This window comes from Protopterus annectens, chromosome 4.part0 (genome assembly GCF_019279795.1).
Source record: "Protopterus annectens isolate FY-2018-M chromosome 4.part0, PAN1.0, whole genome shotgun sequence".
NCBI lineage: Eukaryota > Metazoa > Chordata > Ceratodontiformes > Protopteridae > Protopterus > Protopterus annectens.
The window spans coordinates 822118761-822145398 of NC_056733.1; the positions used below are offsets into that span (position 1 = coordinate 822118761).

The 26638-nt window shown below is 38.6% G+C and overlaps 1 protein-coding gene across 1 annotated transcript in view; it reads left to right on the top strand.

The window, feature by feature from the left end:
- MMP17 (matrix metallopeptidase 17) overlaps positions 1–26638 on the top strand; it is a 1131886-nt gene that overhangs the window by 842911 nt on the left and 262337 nt on the right. The window contains exon 6 of the mRNA XM_044069795.1: positions 6759–6867. Within this exon, the coding sequence (XP_043925730.1) occupies positions 6759–6867 (109 nt within the window). The remainder of the gene's footprint in view (positions 1–6758; positions 6868–26638) is intronic.

The following is a 26638-nucleotide window of genomic DNA, read 5'->3' on the forward strand; positions in this document are numbered from 1 at the left end:
TATGAACAAAGGCTGGCTTAGAAGGGTAGTTTCACTGAAATTAGGCACAGGAGAAACAAAGACATGCTTAAGCTCCTATAAAGCCTTCCCCTTCTCCTGAAGAAACTTAAATAAACCAGCAGCTGCTTCACCAAACAAAAGAGAATTTTCCAGAGGAGCATCCATCAACTTAGCCTTAATATCATCGGGCAAAGGTTGAAGCCAAAGCCATGAATATTGCCACAGAATCGAACCAGAAGCAGCAGCCCTAGAAGAGGCATCTGCTGCATTATAACTACATTGGCTAGAATGATGAACTACCTGAGAGGAAGTCCCAAGCAAGGAAAGTGAAGAAGATTTACTCTCAGAGTCCGGAAGATCAGAAAGAATCTTACAAGCCTGAGAAAGAAGAGCCAAGACATACCTAGAGATTAGGGTCTGATAATTAATAGCCCTAAAAGCTAGGGTAACTGAAGTATAAACCTTCTTACCCAGCCTATCCATGGTTCTGCTGTCCTTGTCAGAAGACAGTAACTTAGATGAAGGAAGAAGGGGTTGGGAGGGTGGCCTAATGGTTAAGGTGTTTGCCTTACAAACACAAGGTGCAGGGTTTGAGTCTCGCAAGGGATAATTGACTAGGCTTCCAATGTCTCGCAAGGGCAGTTAGCTTAGTACTAACCTATGAACCTAAGCAATTGAGATGGCTTATCAGAGGCTACAGACACCACAGAAGGGTTAGCAGCAGGACATTTAAACAAAAAAGAACAATTCTCAGGCACCCTATAAAACCAGATGTCCTGGAAGCAGGGGCAGAGAATCTGGTGCTTTAGAGGCAGTGGAAAAAACATCCAATAAAGCAGGCAAGACAGGAGGAATGGCTGCAGGTTTAGGAGATTCCATTTCCAGTAAGTCATAGTACCTCTTATGGATATCCAAAACCTGGGCACAATCTCAATTAAAAAATTCCATCATCCTAGAGATTGTGTCCCCAAAGGAAATTTCCTCAGAAGGATTATCTGGAGTATGAGAATCCTCCTCCTCAGACCCGTAGTCTAAATGAGAAGAAATGTGGGTAGAATAAGCAAGGGAGTCATCATCAGAATCCACCTCAAAAGAATGCAATCCTCTGGGCCTTTTAGGGGAAGAGAAGGACCAAGGAAGAGCAGGAACTGAAACTCCTTGAGGGGGCCTCAACAACAGTAAAGCATTAAATAACCCTTCAGTAAAGGCCTGCCACTCACTTTGTGGATCCCTAAGAGCAGAAGAAATATGATTAGTTTTCTGTTTATTTTTTAAGAGGACATCCGTCCTAGAAACCTGAGAAGGCCCAGACTCAGGACGGCATTCCACAACTGCTGTAGAAACCTCTTCACTAAAGAGAAACTGCGGAACCCCTTTAGACCTCTCAGAAACAGTAAATCATGGTTCCCTCTGAACGCCTGAAATGGATGCCTGTAAAGCCTCTTTGGACATGCTGTCCACCAGATCCTCACAGGGTTCCAACCCAGGCGTGGTAGAAGAAGCTAACAAAACAACTAGGTGAGCCTCCAGGTTCATAATAACCTCAGGAGAAACTCTCGGCAGAGTCTGGACAGCAGAAGATTCCGGTCTTACCTTATGCACCTTCTTCTTCCCTGATGGCTGACCCTTGACGAAGGAAGTTCCATCCATACTATCTGCAGCAAGAAGCTTAAGATGCTGGTGCTCAAGGTATAAGGAAAGGGAAGAAAGCCTACTATGAAGAGTTTTGGGGACAAACACCTGACAAACTGAATAAGACATATGGACGTGAGCAACACCTAGGCAAAAAAAGACACTTATCATGATGGTCTTTATGGGGAATCAGTCTCCCACACTGGCATATACCCTTCCTGGATGACATTAACCCCAAACAACAGAAAACAAACAGAAAAAGTAATCAAAAACCCAACTGGGTACTTATCTGCATCTGTGAAGATTCCAGCAAACAGGTGTAAGTACAGGAAAGCCAACAAACAGAAAAATGAGGAAAAAAATGGATGGAGGTAACAGACCAATGGTTAAAACAGCATTTGAACTGGCAGCAAAAACGTTCCTAGGATGGTATGCCTGAACGTCACCTTTATGCCCTACCCCACGCAAGGAGTGTGCAGGTGGCGTTCAGCGTACCTTAAAGCAACATTAGACGTTGATAGACTGGCAGGACAGTGGGCTTCACAGCAGGGAAACCCATTTGTAAGGAATACTGCAGCGGTGAATGTAAGGGCATTCACAAAGACCAGTGTGGCAAAAGGGATCATTCGTTTATACATACTGTCTTACATTTTGGCACATTGGCATGCAATTTTAAAGACATTTTTAGTGTAGTTATGCTGAGGTACTAGAACATAAGATAGTTTGCATAAAAATCTTTTTTATCATATCAGTTTTTTCATGGTTTGTTATTTATATTTCTTTTATACAGAGATGTATATAAATATTAGTTTTCAAGAATATTTTAAAAATATAATTCTGTTGATTAGCTTTATGTTAACATAACATTCACCCATATGTGTTACTAATTATTTCTTTATAAAGAAAACTATTAGTCAACCACACTGGCAGCACTTGAGGATAGTGCTTGTTACATTCGTGAAAATAAATGCAATACAGTAATGTGTACATGATGCATATTGTACTGTTCTCAGCAAGGAGGCGCATTTATTATAAAACAATTGCAACTCATTTAGATCATATAGAATTGATATCAAAGCACTGAAAATTGAGAAATGTTACAATGGATAAGTCTGCAAAGATAAATGATTAAAGACCTTTGCACAATTGTGCATTCTTGATCCAGTGTGCTAAACCGTTTTTATTTTAATGGTTAATTAACATATCTCCCAATGTGCCTTGAAAAGTGAGACTTGCAAATTCCCTTGCACACTAATTTCTCTCTTTTGATAGGGTCTTTTAGATGAGATCTTTATGGGTTAGCTTCGGGACATAGGCTTTCTTATAGCTCAGTGAGACATTGACACAGAACTACCTACACTTTTCAGACATATCAACCTCCATCTTCCACATCATCACACACGTGCCCCCGTGCATGTGCACACACACACACACACACACACACACACACACACACACACACACACACACACACACACACACACACACAAACACTTCTCACATGTATACCAATAGGAATCAGGCAACACTACAGAAACATTTATTCCCTAACTTATCATCAGCTGTTTTTTGCGGAGCAAAGCATGTATTCATTTATTTTTTTTTTTATTGCATTTGTTTACTGGGAAAGTTTGATTGGGCACTAGACCAAATTTCAGTGGATGCCCGGAATGAAAATATCTATAAATACATAGGAACAGAAATGCAATCATGGAGAAAGCTGTATTAAAAATTTATTACAGAAAAATTACAAAGAGATACAGAAAACAACAGCAAAATCATCCTTGAATAATGCACTAGTTAAATGTAGTAGCACAGTGCTATGGTAAATTGTGAGATTAACAGGAATAGGTTTTACAGTAGGTATGCAAAATGGAAAGGTTTAGTATATCAAAAGAGTGGTAACTCAACATAATCCAAAGCTGGGATAAAAATAACAGCCTGAAAATCCATACTAGTTAAGGCTTACGTAAAGCACCCAAAGTGAATAGTTAAGTATTAAGGTTTGTGACTGAAAATGAGATAGGCAGTCAAAAACAAAGACTTTGTAAATTAATCTGTGCTTTTTATGTGACATTCTGTTTATGGGGGTGGGGGGTGTTGCATTAGCCAAAACACCTTGCACATGCAGTGGTGCTGATTTGTCTATGGATATGTTCCGTAATTTTCTTTAACAAACCATTCGTGCATGGCGTCTGTAGATATGTAACTTGACAAATGTCAAATGTAAAGTCTGGATGATTAGAGCAGCTTACTAACAGTGTATACCAAATATTCATACTTCACAAAACAGAGAATGCCTTCCCACTAATAACTCGTAGAAGACAGCAAAGCAAGTTTCAGAGCTGTAATGAGCCTCTTCTGGTATGTTCTTGATATTTTACTGAGACAAGATACTTAGGCCAGATACAAAGGCAGACTAATTTCCAGTTTGCAAAAAAGCCTGTTTACTTACATTTCATTTTTTTAAAGAATATCAGAATATTAGGACAGTGAGTGAAAAATGGGACCATTATCTTAGGTATCTTGAGAAACTGCTGGAAAAGGACATGAAGGTAGATACCAGCAATAAAAGTAGTTCTTACGTGTAACCCTGGCATACGGTTTTATACTGGCAGCATGTATTCAAGAGGGTTTTTGCATTGTAAATGTCACTAAAAACTAATCCTATTTACAGCAGGTTGCACTGCATATGAGAGGCCAGACTTTTTTATCTGCATTTTAACTGTATCTGCATGCACCTTGTTTCTTAGAAATATGTTTGTTGAAGTGATTGGTTCTTCAGTCAGGCTTGACGACCTAGAAGCTGCAGTTGTGGACAAGTGTAATATATCTGAAGGCAGAATGTGAAAAAAAAAATGAAAATCTATGACTGAAACAAAAACTGAGTAAAATATTCATCTTGAGTGCAGCTAGAAAAGAAAATGCAACTTCCAGTGTATCCTCCAGTTACCAACTATAATATATAAAAGATTGGAGCTATTTCCTCACTTGTTGTTTTGCTAGTTAGACATGCAGGTCAGTACTGGACTAATTCACATTATAGTACCATAACAGAAAGCCACAGATGGCAAACAGATGCAGACCCACCCCCGACCCAAAACAATATCCACAAAAATGAGATATACCAATTGAAGTAATATTGTGAGTCTTAGGTAAAACAGTACTTTCTACTTTCTACTTTCTATTTCAGTAGCCCTTCATTTTTGTTAATTCTTCCCCACTTTCTAATTATTATAAAGCTTTGATTCAGTAGTAAAAAATGAAATGTGCTTAAGTCTGACATTTCATATCCTCTCATACCCATCAATTTCAATATATCGCTGTCAAATGGTACATGACATGTTGGGATAATGTAATGTAATAAAATATATTTGGGCAATTCACAAATCCAAGCCCTTGCCTAGAAATGAATCAAGCACATTTATAGGGTGTCATCTTTCTACATTTTTCTTTGGGGTTTGCATCCAGTTTAGTGTTCCAAAAATTCAAAATGTGAAAAGGGTCTGCACATAATAAAAAGGTAAATCTTTCTTTTGTTGTTTTTTTTTTTGCACTCCTTTATTACTCAAGTTTGCCTTTTCCACAGCATGTTAAATCTGTTCCAGCCTCATGTATAAATGCTGACAGGTACTTTGACTGCTTGAAATGAATACATCAAGTAAGCCTTCATTAGTAACGAGCACTTCAAAAATACTAGTGTTATCTTTTAAAGATAATATTTTCAACAAACACCACTGTTGTCAGAACTGTTATTTTCCATAATTTCAAATGGCCTTAGAGCCAGTGAATTATGACTTTCAGAGAAATATCACCCTGCAAGGGAAGCCTGGGGAGCTTTTCACCACTGCAGTATAAATGCTGATTTGTTGTCCCTGATGTGGTGTTGTGGGGAGAGATTCTCTGTTACATACCAGTGAATTCTATTTTGTGAACTATATTTCAAGCAATAGTCACATATACCAAACAGTACGCGATCTATTCTTTGAAATAAAATCCACAGATTGTAACTTAACAAACCTGACATCATGAAAGCAATCTTTCCTGACTGCTGACCACATTTGCTAAATCTAAAATAAATTTTCCAGTTTGAAAACGAATGGACAACAGTTGTCCCATAACTTCTCTATGCGGCATTGGAATGAATGCATGTAGCTGTCACTCTGATCTGTGAATGATATAATGGTGAACTAGCCCAGCAAAAACACTTTTATGATTTAGTAAAAACAGTTCTGTATTGAGACAACTGTCTACAGCAGGTCAATTTCACCAAAGCAAATTTCAGTGTCTCTCTCAATCTACAATCATCCAACTTTTTTTTTTTTTTTTTTTTTGTGGAGGGTGTCTTAATTCATTAGTTAAATGGTTTTATTCCTGGGAAAATGAGGTGTTACACTTTCTGGTTCATAATATTGCACTTTGTTCACATTAGGGTTTTAGGTCTCCAGAACCCTGATGACTTATTTGTCGCAGTCCTCTCAGAGCAGTCAGCCCCAAAGGTCGCACTGCCTTAAAACTCTAACGCAGTATGAAACGTAATAAGCAGGTTTAAGACATTACTTATTTGTAGTAAGTTCAAAATTGGCATGAATGATGCATGGGTAGTGGCACTTTAAGGCCTTGCAGGAAGACAGCAAATTGTACCCAACATCTCTCAGAGAATGCTGTGAGCATAGGACTTGTTTATCTCAACGTATACCTTTAACTATCCCATGAAATATTAAGGATCAAGAGATCTTTTTCCCCCTTTAGAAGTCAGAAATCCTGCAGATTTACCCAATGCTGCATTTTTAACATTTTTGGTAATATGTTAACTGGTAACTTTATACTTCGAAAATAATTCTGTAACTAACCAAAGGAAGATATACTGCAACTTCTCACCTACTTTGCTTTTTTATTTTTTGCTGTTTTGAAAGTTTCTAATTTATTTAAAAGACTGCATCTCACAATTGCTGAGTTACAGTGTGAGAGATTGTTGAGATGAGAAACAGGTTGCATGCAGACTACTTAGGTAAATATATTTAATACATTATTCTGCTTAGATTCTCCCCCAGCACTGCGGTCTTAAACTGAAAGCATAGAATATCAGTTTCTAATGTTTGGTGGTCCTCATTGTTACATTACAGGTGTCAGGGAATCTGTGTCCCCTACTCGAGCGTTGGCAGGAGCAAAAGACGTGAACACTGCAGAGTACCCAGCTCTACCAGCACTGTCAGCTAACCACTCCAGTATCCAGTAAGAAGGCATGATTTTCTTATATATATATACATATATATTTATAAATGATACTTGTACTTGTGTTCATATTCAGAAAGTGCTGAGCTCATCGTGATAAATCTAAATGGCAGTGTTTTTTGAGAAACTGGGTGCACATCCTTCATAAAACATATACATATATATATATATATATATATATATATATATATATATATATATATATATATATATATATATATACATATATATGTATATACATGGGTTCAATTCAGAATACTGATGTTTCAAAACACAGAACTGCATATGATCGATGCCATACAATAGACATTCCAAAACTTCAAACTGTTTGTACTAAGATCACAGGATAGTGGAGATCATAGAATTTGCCCTTTTCCCTACTGTAATGTGATTTCGGAATTGTTATATATAATTACTGGGGGGTGGGGCTTGTCCTACTGCAAAAACACTTTTTTATAGTTTTTTGTATTTTTGTAGTTTTCCATGTTTCATGATGGCACTCATACAGGATCAACCACATGCAGTTCATCATTATGGAAAGTTAATATTATAAAGTAGATCCATATATATGTATATATATATATATATATATATGTGTATATATATATATATATATATATATATATATATCTATGCATATATATATATATATATATATCTATATATATATATAGATATATATATATATATATATAGTTTACTATCACAATGCCGATGTGCAATTGAACGGCTATGAAGTATTCGAACAACAGATGTTCGAATACTTCATAGTTCGGCAGGTGATGTGAGCGAACGTTATCATTGTGAATGGACTGTGCATTCGCAATTATAACGGTCGCTCATGTGAGGGGATCGTGGTACAGTGCGGTTAGGGAAATACATCCCTTTCCTCACTGTAGTGCGATCTCGGAGTTGGAATATTAAGTTAGGGGGGTGTGGGGGGTGCAGGGGGGCTTGCCCCCCTGCATAACTGTGAGTTTAGGCTAGTTAGGTAGGGAGTTACGGGACGGGTGGGAGTGCTGTGTATTGTCGAAAATGTCGCGAGCAACATTTTTGACAATACACAGCTGTTTTCGACATTAGGGACATACGGAAATCTTCATTTCCAATGTTTAAATTCGAAAATTCAGACACGTTTTATTCTGATTTTTGAATTTATGATAGTAAACCATAAATATATATATATATATATATATATATATTATATACATACATATAGATATATATATATATATATATATATATATACACACATATTTATATATATATATATATATATATATATATATATATATATATATATATATGGATTCACTTTATATCCTCAAAATACTGAAATGTCAAAATTCAGTATTTCGAGGCTATAAAGTCGAAACCTAACAAGAACGAAAAGAGCTGAGGTGGTATTTATACTATGAGGGGAAATTTGGCCAGAGTATTGGGGAACTTCTCTTATTCTTGTCAGTAATTGTCATGATATATTTTACATCTGCCTGAGCTACAACCAACTCATACAGATGGGACTGCAGTTTAACGTCTCATCCAATGGATGGCACACTTAGGAGTGTAGAATCCCCACTACAGAGTCAGCAATCAATCTACCTGGTGTGGGAAAAGAAACTGCAGCCTTCTGCACCAGAGGTGATTGTGGTACCTACTTTGCCAATGACACTGCAATACATCGCCATCTTTATTTGGATTATTAAATTGGTGGATTGACGGAATCTTCTGTTCTTCAGTTTTGCTGAGCCTTTGTTGTAGGTTTTATGATATGGCTTGGTTGGGGTTTATATTTACCTTTTTGTGTGGATGGGTATATGTGTGTGTATGTAAGGGGTTATACTTTCTAATGCAGGGGTTGGGGGCAGAGATATGCTACTTTAAAAAATGAATTTAATAAATAGCAGATTTTAGTCTTGAAGAAACAGAATAGCAGAAACACAAGTCTTGTGAAATTACTCTCAGTGGAATAAAGCTAATCAGTTGAACTAGGGAACAGCTGCCCTGATCCTTAAAACTCTTGTTATTCAGAGTGAGAGAGAGAGAAAGAGAGTTGTACCGATAAAGAGAAGAGATTGCTGTTGATAATAAGAGTGCTGTGCTTGGAAAGAAAGCAAACTTTCCTGTGAACTGCAAGCAAAGCTAGGTACCTTAAGGCTGAATGGAAGATGTGAGCTGTTTGAAGAGAAAGGTAAATCCCAAAACTATTAAACAGGTCTTGCTATTCTGAAAGCATACTGTAAGTGCGGCTATTTAAAAAGACTAAAAATGCTGCCATTTAAAAGCCTCACTGAACTGCTAGTACTGAAAGGTGTGTGTTACATTTAACAAAAACTGGAAAGCACTGTTTGTAAAGAGGATGTTACACACTGGAAGCAACGACATTTTGCTGATCAGTGACTGTGAAATTAATTAAAAATAAAATAGTATTGCTTTCCTTATTTTATTCATAGGAATTTATAGGAATTTTAAGGCATTTGAGTTTCTGAACCATTTTATTCCTTGCCAGGACTCACCCCCTGGGCTGTACCTACTTTCTCTAGGAGAACTAGGACATTCAAACTCAGAATTCATTTATAGGCACCCACCCAATCATCTGTTTTTTGTATGAAGGATGGCAGTGCTTCGTACTGCTTATTCTGCAGGGGCAGTCTGTTCAAGAGGTGGGGAGACTTTGAGTGATGAATCTGTCTATCCATCATGTTTTATTAATCTGCTGATGATTTCAGTCCTCGGTTCTGGTATTTGTGGAACTCTTAGATATGTGTTGATACAAGAGATTCAAGACAGCTGTGTGTCTAATGGCAAACATGACAAGGTGTAAATCTGCTCATAAGAGTCTATAAGATACTGAGTAAAATGACAGTAATTCCAGCTTCTCTTGCTCAGGGTCTTTAAGCCCATTACCTTCACAGTTAGGAAACTCTGGGGTCTTCTAGTTGTGTGATACGTCTGTTGAGGTGCATCCTGAAAGGGGATGTTATACTCAGTAAATGGCCTAATCAATGCTGAGTATAAAGGAATAATGACCTCTTTAGATCTGGATGATTTTCCACTTGACAATTTATTGCCCTTAAGTAGGATTTTATGATTACTCTTGTCACATCACAATTAAAGGAGAGAGAGAAAGAGCATTACCAACTCATGTTCCGAGGTCGCTAACAACATTTTCATTTTGAAGTGGGATATTATATGTGCTGCATTCTGATGGAGGGGTTGTCTACCAAATCTTATCCTTAGTGAAGTTAACTCATGTGTTTTGGTTTAATTAAAGACAAAACTATTTACTAACTATGTGGTCCCAGGTGACTTATTCCACACACTACTGATGAAGAGCCAAACGTACATAGGTAGATGTGTGTGTGTGTGTGTGTGTGTGTGTGTGTGTGTGTGTGTGTGTGTGTGTGTGTGTGTGTGTGTGTGTGTGTGTGTGTTATATATACACATTATGATCATTTCTGTGAGCTATGCTTTTTGTAAATATGTAAATATATTTTTTAGTCTGTAAAAATATTGATATGTATATATCATGTGTTTGCATTTCTGCTTTGTCTCTCTGACGTTCTTGTATAACTGATTTTTACCATATTTTCTACTCAAATGTTTGATTCTCTGTAAACTGTGTCTTTTTTTTTTGGAGATTTTCTCCTTGGGTCTCCACTGAAAATGGGCCACAAGCCCAGCTGGACCAACCCGGTTAACAAATGTCAATAAATAAATAAAAAATAAATAAATAAAATACAGGTGTAAACCACTAAGGAAGCTTAATTGTGTAACAGATCAATATTTCTACCCAATAAATAATGGGAGATAAAATATCTGTTAAAATTTGAATACAACAAACCTGCTTGGACCACGTTTCTCTAATACTCAGAAGCCAGCAGCTCTGAGGTTTTCTCATTATGATGTCAAAAGCCAGATACGGGCAGCAATACCAGGAAGTTATTTTCTGCAATAAATTGGGTGATGTAACATGAGTATAAAGGTGTGGCATTTTTAGTGCTTGTATACACCTGAAGAAGCTTAATTGTGAAAGCGCTTGTGTTTGCACCAAGTAAAGGCCTGTTCTGGATTCCAAAGCTGTCTCCGTCTCTTTTTTTCTTGGATTACCTACACTTTTCTACAGAGACGCAGTGGTGGGTTGTCTTCTTTTGGCAATTTTTTCTTTCATTATTTTACTGTGTTTTTTTGCCGAAGAACCCACTGAGATGGCTGAAGAAATTGTTTCTCTTGATACTGCTATTCCTGTTCTCATATCTCAGAATGAAGTTAATAACAAGAAACTGAAGAGTTATTTAACTAGTGTTACTAGAACTGAAAATCCACTAGTTAATTGCACTGACACAACAGCAGATAGTATGAGCAGCATATCTTATGATGTTATTTCGTTAAAAACACAGCTGTTTGCTGTAGAGAAATCATTATTTAAACTCAAGCGCAGTCAGTTCCAGAAATACCATCTAGAGGTATGTCTTAATGAACAAATCATACCTCGTGGACTGCGAGTACTTAAAATGCCTTCATTTCACAATGGTGACACTGTGTTATTGAAAGAATGGCAGAAGATTAACCTGCAATCCAGCTTCAGCTATTTGCGCTTATTAGTTGCAGCAGCTGAACGTGAAATGACTGCATCTATTGAGAAGATAGAGGACATGTATAAGAGGATTTGTAAAGAATTCACGATCACAGTTGTTGATGAACACTTAGAGGACATATTAAATTCTCTTTCTTTGTATGAAATGAAGTTACAGAAAGGAAAAATAGCGAAAATCGTCAGAGATCGGAACGATTTTCACAAAGGTCAAATCTTCACCTGGCCCAGAGACGAGTATACACCAGGGGAAGAAGTTCCTGTGAACACCACAGGATCAGCGGATGTAGCTACACCACCATCTTTGCGTCAAGTTCATGCGGAAGCTACGAATAACGCAGATAATACTAACAACATACAGAAAGTGAATTCGAATGTTTGTGCTGCTCAATCCATGGAGCAGGGTGCCAGAAAGAAGACTTTTGTGACTACAGCGCAAATACATCGAGATGGGCAAGGGGCGCAGTCGGGCTCCATAAACGAGGATTTTTTTCATCGACACAATATAGACTTCCCACTTCCAGTCAGACCAGACCATTACACGACTCGAGAGCATTCGAGAGGGAGAAGTGTGACGAGGGGAAAAAGGAAATGGGAGCACATCCCAGGGAACCAAATGAGCATCAAGAAAGCCTTCATGAACAGCAAGAGGGACTAGTTTTGAATTTGTCAACATTTGTTTTGAATGATTTTCATCTGTCTGTTCTAGGTAAGGGCTTTCCTTCATACCTACGAGTTGCTCTAATCATACTGAGGTCATTTTGACATTAAAATGTTTGCTAGAGCTTTGAATTTAAAAATGTTGTACAAAGACAATGCAATTGTTGAAGGTACATGCAATGTGTTTTCTAAACCAAGTACTTTTATACCTAATGCAAATACTTTGATTAATGCTTTTGAAAAATATGTATACGTGACATCTATGAAATGAATGCAACACATGTTTATAGAAATACGAGACATAACATGACTATCTCTGAGAGAAATGCTTTAACTGAATTAGAGAGAAATACAGAAATTATAATTAGACCAGCTGACAAGGGAGGCTTGATTGTCATCCTGGACAGAGAGAGATATGTGTCCAGTATGCAAAAAAGTTTGATGAATGACTTGTTTTATGAGAAGCTAGACACTGAACAAATTTCCTGTCATATTAATGATGTATGGAATGTTTTACGTGGTTTACTTGATGGTGACTTAATTGATGTGAAACTTTTTAATTACTTTATGGTCAGTCATCCAGTTGTACCTATTTTGCAAGGCCTCCCTAAAGTACACAAATCTGTTATTGACCCTCCTATGAGACCTATTGTCTCAGGTAGAGGTTGGTGTACAGAACCAATCTCTATTTTCATTGAGAAACACCTGAGACCAATTTTAGATACAAATGAACATGTTCTTAGAGATACAGAGCATTTTTTGAGTGATTTGTATGAGTTTTTAGAAATTCATGATTCCAATGTAACTTTTGTTACACTGGATGTAGTTTCTTTATTCACTGTGATCCCCAATATGGAGGGTATCATAGCTACCAAGTGTTTTATGGAAACAACAGCTAGATATAGCCCTGATTTAGTGAGTCTGGTCTTATGATTGCTTGAACTGGTCTTGGAACATAATTTGTTTCTATTTATTGATCAATTCTACAGACAGTGCAATGGCGTAGCTATGGGCACTTCTTGTGCCAATAGCTACGCCAATGCGGTCATGGTAGTATGGGAAGATGAGTTTGTGTTTAAGGGCCCATTCGCCCACTTGATTACCTTTTATCGGAGATTTGTGGATGATGTTTTTATTTTATGGGCAGGAGATGAGTCGCAGTTAGCTAGTTTTGTCAGTTTCATCAACAATAGTACACATTATTTAAATTTTACACATAGAATGTGAAGATTTAATATGGATTTTTTAGATGTAGAGATTGTAAAAGGCAATAATGATGTAATATTTACAAGACAGCACAGGAAAGATTGTCATGTTAACCATCTACTACACAGGAGTAGTGCACATCCACCCCATATATTTAAAAATGTGATTACCAACCAGGCCATGAGAGCCTCACGACTGAATGTGAGGGATGATGATTTTAATGTGGAATTGGATAGGGTCAAGACATTTTTAGGTGACAGGGGGTATAGTAACAATAGTATACAGACACATATACCTCGGGTTATGGCCATGAGAGATGATCAAGATAAACCATATTTTTCACGTAGAACTAGATCTATAGGCAAGAGACAGACAGCCCTCGACAATAGTAAAACCAGACTATCCTTGAAATATTCCACTGACATAAATAGGTACACTGATATAGTGAAGAAGAACTGGCAGATTTTACTAACAGACAAAGATATAGCCAGTTTGGTTGATAATGTCCCTAAATTCAGTTACAGGAATGACAGATCCCTAAAGAGGAGGTTATGCTACCCCAAAGATAGACACACAGATATTAGTAATGGGAGCACCAGACCCTGTGGTAGCTGTAGTTGGTGCACGTATATAGATGAAAGTCCTTGTTTCTATCATCCTGATTTGAAGCAGGACTTTTTTTTTAATACAGGAGCCAACTGCACCAGTCAACATGTGGTTTACTTGGCAGACTGTAGGATCTGCAGAAAATTTTATGTGGGGAAGACAGATAGACATCTTAAAGATCGGATTAGGGAGCATACCTATAACATCAGGAAAGGGAATAAGAACAATGCATTAGCCAAACATGTGATGGAATTTGATAGCACTCACACTTTCAAATTCAGAGTTATAGCTTTGTTATATGAGAGCATGAGACGAGGGGATATACGCAATAAGACAGAGAATCTGGAAGCAATCTGGATCACAAAGCTTAGAGCCACAGAAGGGCATGGCCTGAATGAGTGCATCCCCCTGAAACCTAAATTAAAGATGAGACCACTTCGTAGGTAATATATTCATCTCCTGCTGTCCACAATACAGTATATTTGTTTTATAATATTTTAATAACACAACATATGTATATTTTTTGATGTTTTTTATTCATATATATATATATATATATATATATATATATATATATATATATATTATATATTTATATATATTTTTTATATATGTTTTAGTTATTATGAATGAAATAAAATATATTATGATAGATGGGACCAGTCACATGACTATCAATTGGGTGATGTAACATGAGTATAAAGGTGTGGTATTTTTAGTGCTTGTATACACCTGAAGAAGCTTAATTGTGAAAGCGCTTGTGTTTGCACCAAGTAAAGGCCTGTTCTGGATTCCAAAGCTGTCTCCGTCTCTTTTTTTCTTGGATTATTTTCTGCAGTTGCTTTATATGGTTTTGGGTTAGTGCAACTGTTTGGATAACAGGATAAATACACAATGCTCTCCAGTCCAGATTTATTTTCAGACATAGTCTTTGTCCTGTATAGTAGATTATCTGCTGCATGATCTAGCAACCTGGGAATTAAATCCTGAGGTGCACATTACAATTAATTCTTCCAGGTGCCTTTTTTGCTGCTCTTTTAATTGCTGTGTGGAAACGTACTCTTTCCTGCAGTACATTATTTGTTAATTATACATAGGGGACTACTTGCCCGTCCTGCCTCTTTCTACCTGATCAGATTAGATGATTAGATGTCAACTGATTAGATGCTTCCTGCTCCACTGGTTTCTCCTTAATTTGTGCGTCCATTGCTGTATCCTGTTGTGTTGTTATCTGACTTAGATTTTCTGCACTAAATCCTTCACTTCTACAGATACTCCATAACCTCAGTTTCTATTTCTTTAACCTCTCCTTCACTATTCCTCTTTTCTGCTTTTTCTCTTTCTTTTCTTATTTTTTCTATTGTAAAATTTTCCATATCCAATTGTCTTTGCCTGTATTTCTCTTCATATTTCTTTGGTGTGACTCTTTTTGCATTAATTAGTTCTGCTTTCTCCTTTGCATAAATATTGCACCATATTAAATCTCTTTCTCTTTCCCATGTCCATATCTCTTCTTCAATGTCTCCTGCTCCTCTCGTTTCTCCTTACTTTGAGGGCTAGTTGTTCCATCAAGCAGGCATGCTGACCACCCATCTCACTCTGCTCCAGCATCTACTGTGATGGTGGGGAAGGAAGGGAATAGCTGTCTAGCCGTCATGCTATAGATCGACACAGTCCTGAATTAGGCCAAAGATCAGATAACAGTGTGTAGCAGCCTGGCAGCCAGGACTATTTAAACTACTACATGATAGCATAGATGCTCTGAATTGCCTGTGTTGGCACATGTGGATAGAGGCATAGAGAAGTAATTGTACTGTCTAGTGTGTTCATGGGAATGCAGAACTATCTCTGCACTGACTGTTGTGAGTAGAGCTATGTTAGTCAACCTTTACTAACTGATGTAAATAAGTGTAGTAGAGTACCTGTTCTGAATGATGAAAGTACAGTTACAAAGGACTGCCACTGCTTACAGGTGTGACTATGATTCTGCAAGACTTGCATATGCTGTGTGATGTGACTCTAACTAGACAGGGCTTTCTTTATTGAGTATATGTATTTTGGACAACCTCTTGACTTGCGTGACTGTAGAGACACGGTACTTCTGCTGACTGGTATAACTATCACTGTGGAAGACTGTGTGCACTACTTGGTGTGAGTATATGTTTAAAGCACTGTGTACACTGACTGATGTGACTATAATCATGTGCAGGACTCTACTTACTGGTGTGTACTCAGTGATGTCAACATAGGTATGCAAGACTAATTATACTGGTTGGCATGAGCATACATAAACATGACTAATGTACTGACTTGTATGAGAATAGATAAATTAAAGGCATTAAAGGAAGTTGTCCAGGGTACTGATGTCAGGAAGTCATTTACTCATCTGTAGAGCAAAAAGAGGAAGACCATAAAGTTATGGACACAGCAGCCCAGTTCAAAACAGGAAGTGGTGCTATATCTGGTAAAATAACTTCACTGAAGAGTTGGAAGTAAGACCTGGCTGAGGCCTGCAGCCAATGACTTTTAAACAGCCTATTAGTGAAAAGGCTGTGAGGGACTGAAAAGCTACTTAGAAAAATATTGTTCTATATAATTCCAAGAAACCAAGGTGTGCAGTTTTCCATCTATTTGGATTTTTTGTTCCACTTGGACTTCTACAGTGGTGCAGCGATAGCGTTGTTGCCTCACAGCAAGAGGTACTCCTGTTTGATTCTCGGCTGGAGTGCAGGGACTGCCTTCTGTGTGGAGTCTGCATGTCCTCCCAGCGGTTGGCTGGGCGTTCGAAAGACATGCGTAAATGGGCGTGCCTTCATTGAAGGTTGAACGTCGAGCTGGCACCTTGGTGTTCGTGAAAATCTACTGCCAATCATTAGTGGACCGGAGTTCAGCTGTGGCAACCCCTAACTGGGAAAAGCCGAAAGACAACAACAATGTCTCCTTGGACTTACACTGGTAGAGAATGCAGGCGTTTGGCTGATAACTTGGCATTTTTCAGATTATCATAGTCTTCTGCTGTCAAATGCAAACCATATATTTAGGTATTGATTTCCTATAGTACTGTAACTGTTGTGCCGCTAATGTCTTTTCTGGGAGACCAAAACATGCAGTACTTACAACAAAGATGTGAGGAGTTACATGACCAGAAGTAATTACAACTACAGCAGCAGCTAATTAAGCTAGTAAACGTAGTTGCCAACCCACAGACTGTGCCTATTATGAGGAAAATAACCAGGGAGGATAACACAGAATCCTCCTTTATGTCCTTTGAGTTGTATAGCACCACAGACAACTGAGAGCCAAGAAACTGGACAAAAATGCTGCCATCCCAACTGACGAGAGGGACTGAGAAGACATATGCACATGGAAGGGACTGATTACATTTACTAGACAAACTTATGAAAGTATGAAAGAAATTTTGGTCACGGCTAATATAACTTCAAAGTGCAAGCAGTAACATGTTATAATGGGATTTTTAATTCTGAGACAACCAGTCAGTACACAGATGGATGTTTTAAATCATATTTTAAAATTTTGGCTTGAGCTTGATGGCAGAAGTAAAATGAAGAAAAAAGTTAGAATTTTTATCATTAAGCAGGTTTATAAGAGCTTTGTTTAGTACAAGAAAATGGGTTATGCAAAGTGTCCCCAAGAACTCTGACAAGCTAGTAACGTTAGAAAAGCACTTAGTATTTAATAATGTATTTAAGACTGGTTTGTTTGCTTTTAAATCTAAAAACTGTAGTAAGAAATGCACTATCTTCTGTGAAACAAAAAGGGGACATAACGGTTTATTTCAAATGTGTGTGTTTTTGTGTGTGTGTGTGTGTGTGTGTGTGTGTGTGTGTGTGTGTGTGTGTGTGTGTGTGTGTGTGTGTGTGTGTGTGTGTGTGTGTGTGTGGTGTCATACTGGTAAGCTCTGTACTGCTAATACTAAAAATAATATTAGTAGAAATGTGAAAACTGAAATTCATGCTTTAAATGAATTTGTTCCTGTGGAGTGAATGGAAGAAAAAATGCAGTGGAATGTAAGGTTAGACAGCTGGGAAAGAGAAAACTAGAGCAAATCACTCACATTAGTGTACTGAATGCATAGAAAGGAGTAAAAAATTCTGTTGTGATCTATCAAGTTGAAGTTCATAAAACAGAGACCTGGGAGTCTCTACATGAAGTACAGCTAAAAAAAAACTGCAAAAATACAAAATCAGGAAGTAAGAATGTTCATCTTTAGAAGTAAGGGAGAGTTTTCAGAATGTCTTGAGAAAACTAAGCTGATATGACATAACATAGAGATGGTGCCTGGAATGAAGGTTAGACTAAGACATTACAGAGTATCCGAGTCACAAAACCAGTTAGTCAGGGAAGAAATTAAAAAATGCTGAAGACAAGTGAGATAGAAGAACCACAAAGTGACCAGAACATCCCAGTAGTGCTAGTTCTAAACCTGATGGAAGTTTAAAATTGTGTAATAATATTAGGAAACCAAAAAGCATTTCAAAGTTTGATAGCCACCTTTTGCCAATGACTGATGCATTAATAGAAACCTGGCCAAAAACAGATACTTGACAACACTGGACTTGATGAAGGGATATTAACAGATGCCACTTAATACCACTGACAAAGAAAAAACATCCTTTGTAACTAATGATGGTCAATTTCAATACACAGTATTACTCTTGTCTTTGGCCTATATGGAGCCATAGCCATCTTTTAGAGACTGATGAATAAAATATTGAATCCTCACTCCTTATATGCTGAAGCACACCTAGAGAATGTCATTCATTCGGAGGACTGGGAGTCATATTTACTTAGAAGTTAGTGTGCGTTAGAATCCATAAGAGACGCAGGCCTGATTGTAAAAAAAAATTGCAGTGTGTATGATGGAAGCCAAGAACTTAATGTTACTTTACAAAAAGATGTGTGGTTAGACCACACCTATAAAAATAAGAGATCATAAAATTCTGGCCTTGTACCCCCCACTAAAAGACAACTGATGTGTTTTTTTTTTTTTTTTGGGTACTTCAGAAAGTTTGTGCCTAAATGCAACAATTGCTTGCCTTTCGATGGATCTCTGTAGGGAATGCTCCTGTTAAAGCAGAGGTGTCTCTTAAGGCACACATTGAGATGTGTAGTATGGGAACATTCTTATAATCGCGTAGAGGTAACCCTTTATATCAGTTAGTTAGCAAGACACTGATTCCCAGTTAAGGCTATAAAAATGGAAGTCACTTGGAGAGCTGGAATCAAAAAATCAGTTCCTCCTTCAAGGAGCAGTAAAGACGAAGACTGCGGTGGGTGGAGGTGTAGAGATGCTGCAACTTCAGTGCAGAGCTGAATGTAAGGTCTGCTTTAGGCCTGTGACAATGAACTTTAAAATATAGTCTGCCAGTCAGAATAACTGGAAAAAGGACTAAAACAGGTTCTATATTAAAACATCGATATTATCAGTTCCAAAATTTCAAAGCTTACAAGACTGAACACAAATGCTCAATCTTGTAAACTTGAAAAACAAAAAAATCACACAAAACACATGTTTTTGTAGGGTGTGGGCAAGTTCCCTTGCACCTGGCATGTAGGGGGCTTCACCCCCCCCCCCCACATCGCCCTGCTACTTATATATTCTAACTCTGAGATCTCATCACAGTGATGAAAAGATCAATACCCGAATCGCCATTATACCGCAATTCCACACCGTTCAGCTTTGGCAAAAAGAAACACTGTTTCACTTTTTGCTGGTCTGAGCATGCAAGATTTGGGCATTTGGGCTCAATCTTGTAAGATGCAAACTTTTCAAAAACTGAACTTTTAAGGGGGAAGCACTAAAACAATATCGCTGCAATTCTGAGAAGCTAAGGTGTTCTGTTTGTCATTCTATCATTCAGTCTGAAATATTTTTGTTCCACTTAGAGTAATAAACCTATGCTTTTTGTATATATATATATATATTTGTATCTTCATTGTCTCCTTAGGCTTATATAACCCTTTTCAATCTATATACCTTCAGTGGTACATCATTCTGATACAACATAAGAAAGTTTGTTGTGAGTTCAGGAGGTACCTGATAAGGGGATATTGAATAACAGAGGTACTATGGAAATGACACCATCTCCATGAGGTTTTTACTGTGACTGACAAGGAGACACCATGTGACATGTGTTCACCAATAGGACACGACCTTATTCTTAAAGTTATATGAGTATATATGCATCAACCCCTTTAAAAAAATAAATAAATCTGCACCGTTTATGAGGTAGCAGTGTATTCATGTCATATAGCTGATATCAGTTCCCTTCCAGCATGTCATTGATCAACATGCATCACAAAAGCTTAAAAAAAATCAGGTATCACTTTTGTACATTTTCAGCCTTTACTGTTGATATGTACCCCACTGGAAATGTATGGTTTGTGAGTGTTATGTGTCTTCCTGCCTGTTACCTCATTTACACAACTTGATGTCCTGTTGGAAGTATGGAATTTAGCCCTTTTATTATCACAGGTCTCTAAACGTGAGAGTTCACTTTGCTTATATTTTCTAGGAGACAGTTCTGTTTCAGCCAGCCATTTTGGCCACTTTAAAGTCTCACATGGTTCATATATAGCTTTGTTCCAATGTGCTATTTGGGGTTGCAACAATTCCTCTTGTTCAGTGCAATTCTATTTGTTTGAATAACTACCTTTATTCCTTGTCCTGCCTTCCATCTTCTTCTTGGATAATAAAAGACCTAGGGCTCCGATGATTCATGAGTAACTATTGTTACTCTTTATAAAGCTGCTGAGTCTTGCCTCCTTTCTACAGATCAGATAGTATTTATCTATATCTTTATCTATATATATATATATATATATATATATATATATATATATAGTATTTTTCCTCTGTACATATATACAAGTAAATATTGATATATACATATATATATATATATATATATATATATATATATATATATATATATATATACACACACACACACACACACACACACACACACACACACACACACACACACACACACTGGTACATTCAGTTCCATCAAGCAGGATGTGAACACACTTTGATCATGATCCACTTATTCCAACTCCTAAACAGGGGCAGTGACGAGAGCTGGACTTGCCACCCTCCACTGCAGGACCTATCCATGTTAAAGCCTGATCTGAGGTTTTCCAAGCTGAATCCACAATGGATCTTGATTGATGAAACAACACATGCTGAAACACATGTGTGTATATATATGTGTGTGTGTGTGTGTGTGTGTGTGTGTGTGTGTGTGTGTGTGTGTGTGTGTGTGTGTGTGTGTGTGTGTGTATATCTATATACTGTATATATATATATATATATATATATATATATATATATATATATATATATATATATATATATATAGAAGTACTTACTAATGTTAATAACGCACCACAACATTCATATGCAAAACGTAAATGGAAATGTGGATGGCAAATTGTGTGTACCCCAAGAAACTACCTCTAAACATGCAAACCAAAAAAATATGTTTTCACTTCTCTCATCCCCAGCTAAATATATATACCAACTCTGATCACACAGTAACAGGGAAAGGTCATACTTCTCACCCCTGTTATTACAATCTCACATATTTGCCTATCTGTTTTGTTAACAAACATGTGTCTACAAAACTGAACTTCAAAAAGAAATGCTCCCCTCTAAATTTCGAAGTTTCAAAACTTCAATCTTATGGTCTTGAAGTTGGTCTTTGAAGTTTTGAATTTTTGAAATTTAGAAAAAGACCCATTTTATATATATATATATATATATATATATATATATATATATATATATAAGGGTCTACTTCACAAATCCAAAATCTCACCCAACTTTTAAAAGACCAAGATGACAAAGCCAACAACGCAGAAGACAGATAACAACCTGGAACACCAACTTACAACACCAGGTAAGTAACTGCTTGGCCAACCTTTTAAACAAGTTAAAACCAAAGCAAAGAAAACCCACCCATGTGGGAGGCTGTGCTACCCACACCCTCCAACTAAAATACCAACTCCAAAATTACACTACCATGGGGGTAAGGGGCAAAGGTCAACATGGTGGCCAACTGTTTTCTTACCCGGAGTGAAATGGTGTAAAGAGATATAGATATAGATATTTTTTTCTGATTTTTTGTTAAGTTTTACTGCTTTGCCGCCTATTTTTTGGCATTTTCCAGCTTGCTAAAGTTTATATCTGTAACAGTAACAGTACTTGGAACACATCTAGAGCCTGTTTACTGTATTTCCTGTGTTGCACTTAATTTAAAATCGTTTTTTTCTCTAAAAACTGCATTTTACCTGATTTTGGCCTAGCACTCAAGTGTGGGGTCATTTATTGCACTGTTGTGATTCTTTTGCTGCTTGTGTATCTCTGCTACCTTTAAACTACAAGAAAAAGAAAAAAAAAATCTTGCTTTTTTCCCACTTTCTGAAAGTTAAGAAAGTTCAGTTACAGATTTGCTGTTCTGAACTGTTTGGAAGTTTGTAGAAGGCCAGTGCTTGCTTGGGCTAAAGGGAAGTCTCTGTGTTCACCAGTGGGAGTGGTTAACACTGAACAGCCTGCCTGTCCCTGGAGGAGTGGTTACTACCTAGAAGCTGTAGTTTTACTGGCCATTTTGGGTCAATTCTAAACTCCTTGATCTCTCTCTCTTAAAACCCTACAACTCTCTTTTTGCGCGGTTTTGCGCACTGAGCAGCGCCGCCTGAACAGGTTTAAACTATTCCAGGCTCCACAAAGTCTGCTCTTCATTTTTTCCCTTAGAACTGTTCAAACTCTCAAAGTAATCACTATATTCTCTTTCTAAAGCCCTGCACTTGCTCAGCTCTTATAAGGAAACACTAACTAACTAAAGCACTATACCCTCCTTGACTTCTCATAAGTATTAGGCTCCCAATTGGTCCTTCCTGATCAAGTGAAAAATCACTTCCCTTCCCTAATCTGATCAGTAAAAAAACAGTTCCCTATACTAATCTGGTATGTCCAAGGGTCAGTTTCAAGGTTACTCTCCAGTCCAGCTGGTGAATCTGGGAATTTTTGGGCAATGTTACAATTGCCTTATGTACACAGACAACCCTCTCCTCCTTCCAACAAACTCTAATACATGTGAGAGATGCAGTTACACAGCCAAACTGCAGGCAGAGCTCTCTCAACCCAAGACTGGCACAGTCAGTCAGGAAGAAAAGGTAACCACCCACACCACAAATCCAGTCTCACACAGACCTATTGCATCTGCATACCCAACACATAAACACACAAAAACATACTCGGAAGCTCTAAATAAAAATCTGCCTAAACAGCAAAGAACTCCTAAGCAGATATCCAAGCAACAGCCACCCCTCAACAATACCCATGAATCACATATCTCACAAAAATCAGTGTGCCACACAGTCACAGCCCTTAAGGCCAAATAACACACCAAATACACTTGTTATAGGGGACTCTATTGTCCGGCACACTGACATCCCGCTCACCAGACTGAACAAGATGAAGGTCACTGTAAGCTGCCTGTCAGGTGCCAGGATCCGCCACATAACGCAAGCACTCAGGTTACTCCAAAGCAAGTACAAGTATGACTCCGTCATTGTCCATGCTGGTGTGAATGACCTGAGACGTACCTCCCTGGACTACATGAAAAGAGACATAGAGGAGCTCTCTGACCATGTAGCCCAGGCTGGTATGACCCTGACCTTGAGTAGCATCTTGCCCTCACCAAGAATGATGCCACAGTATAAAGACAAAATGATCAGTTTCAACAATTGGCTAAAGTATTGGTGTCATTCAAAGGGGATCCAGTGTCTGTCAGCCTGGGATGACATGCTCAACAAGCCACGTTGCTTCGCTAGGGACGGCTTGCACCTGTCACCGTTAGGCTTTTGTATACTGGCCAAGGCTCTTACCACCCCCATAGTGCCTTTTTTAGGCGAGGCTCAAAGGACAAACCCACCTCCATAGACAACCCAAGGATAAAAAAACTAAAGGTAATGCTACTCAATGCCAGAAGTCTAAACCTCAAGATGCACTTTTCGAAGCTCTCCTCAGTATGGAGAAAATCGATGTCTGTGCAGTAACAGAATCCTGGTTCAAGGCTCCTGAGAGCACCCCAGCACTACCAGGTTATAACTCATACCATGCGTTTCGGCCCCAAAACCCGGACCGAAGCACAAAGGAGGGGGAGTATCTATATTCATCAAAGATACCTACACCTCCAGGTTAGTGGCACTGCATGAAGCATCGGAAAGCATCCATGTGCAACTAACAGCGGGCAAAACTGCCTTTCAGTTTGTAGCCTGCTACAGAACACCCTCCCTATTACAGGAACCCCACTTGGCATTCCTGAGAACACTGGAGAATATGAAGGTCTCTCCAAACACTATGTTATTGGGTGACTTCAACTACCCAAACATTGACTGGGAAAACTACTCAAGCCCAAACACTCTCACCCAATGGTTCCTTGAATTTATAAACTCTAACGCAATGGAACAACTGGACACCACTCCCACAAGAGGGAACAACATATTGGACCTGGTCATCACCAACATGGGGACTCTATGTTCCACACCAGAGGTAAACCCCTCATTGGTAAGATCAGACCATAAACAAATTTCCCTGGACATCCATATCCCGTCCCCACCCCCAGCCAAGGAAATCACTGTAAAGAATTTCTCAAAAGCCAACTTTGCACTTCTCAAGACTGAGGTGGAATCCTTCAAAGCCCCTGGGCCAGAAGATAATACAGCCCAATCCGCAGAATCCTTTACAAATGCATTCTATGAGCACCAGCACCTGCAGGAATGCATGGATCGTGCTATCCCAAATAAAACCAAGACTCACTTCTCCAAAAACAGGAGACTGGTCTGGTGGACCCAGGCCATAAATAAGCTATACAGCAGAAGGAGGAAGCTACTACATGACAGAGCAAAATCCCAAAAAGGAAAGGCATCTCTGATCAGTATTAGCAAGAAACTTCGATCCCTCATAAAATCATCAAAGGCCAATTTTGAAAGAAAAATTGCCCTAGACACTAAAGATAATCACAAGGCCTTCTTTAGTTATGTCAGGAACATGGGCGGAAACTCCCAGATATGCTCTGAATTGTTGCATAATGGTACAAAATATACCGAACCTACAGACATAGCCAACATCCTGGCAGACAGATTCAGCTTAAACTTCTCCCCCCCTTCCCCCCCAAAGGAGCAAATGCCTATCCTAACTGAATGTAACCTCCCTGACATCACAGCTGCACAGGTGAAAGCTGCCCTCTCCAAAGCAAAAAACACAGCATCTATGGGACCGGACGGTGTCCCAGACTGTGTCTTACATGAGCTCCAAGAAGAACTGAACCCTCACATTAAGTCACTCTTCAAACTTAGCCTTACTACAGGATATGTACCCAAAGAATGGTGTACAGCTACAGTGGTCCCACTCCACAAAGGTGGTGCCACAACGGACCCCGGATACTATCGCCCCATAAGCCTGGTCTGTAAAGCTATGGAGCATATTATCATGGAACTCATAAACAAAGACATTGGGAACCTCGAGACACTGGACCCTACCCAATTCAGCTATGTTAAGGGCAGATCTTGCCTCTTAAACCTAGTTGATTTCTTTGAAACAGTTACCAAAGCCATGTCAGGAACATGGGCGGAAACTCCCAGATATGCTCTGAATTGTTGCATAACGGTACAAAATATACCGAACCTACAGACATAGCCAACATCCTGGCAGACAGATTCAGCTTAAACTTCTCCACACAGCCTACCTGGACCTCGCAAAAGCCTTCGACACAATACCCCACTCGGGCATCATAAATAAGCTTACCAGCTTAAATATCAACCCCTATATGACAAGATGGGTTGCAAACTGGCTCAGAGATAGAACCCACATGGCCAGAATCACAGGTGCCATGTCCAAATCCAAACCAGTTACAAGTGGCATCCCACAGGGCTCAGTTCTGGGACCTCTCTTGCTCGGTATATACTTCTCTGAGGTTCAGGCTAACACGGGGGGATTATGGCTGACAAAGTTCGCAGATGACTGCAAACTGAGGGCCATAATCAAATCTCCAGCTGACACAAGCATCCTCCAAAAGGGTCTCACAGAGATGGATGCTTGGTGCCAGAGCCACGGCATCAAGCTAAATGCTAAAATGTGCATAGTCATCCCCTTTGGGAAAAACAAGTTGCCCACAAATTACCACATAGGTGGCAATCCATTAAGTACGGAAGAAATAATTAGAGATTTGGGGACCAACGTAGATAGTAATCTCTCCTTTGATAATCACGTTGCCAAAGTAGTTAAAAAGACCTTCTATATAGCCCACCTTATCACGAAAGGGTTCGCATCTAGATCAAGAGAGGTCATTGTGCCCCTCTACTCGTCACTCATCAGGCCCATAATTGAATACAATGCCCCTTTTGGGATGTACCTTACCCGACAGCTGCAGCAACTGGAGAGACCCCAAAAGTACCTCACCAAGAGGATCATGGGCTACAAACAGATGTCCTATGCAGCTCGACTAAAGAAACTCCAGCTCTACTCAGTTGCTTACCGCCTACTCAGAGGCGATCTATGCCTGACGTACAAAGCCATGTCAAACCCAGAATTAATGGACATGCTCCACCTCAAAAAATCTAAGTCCCTTAGAGCTACATGCTCCAGGGACCTAAACCTCAGCACAAAAATAAATA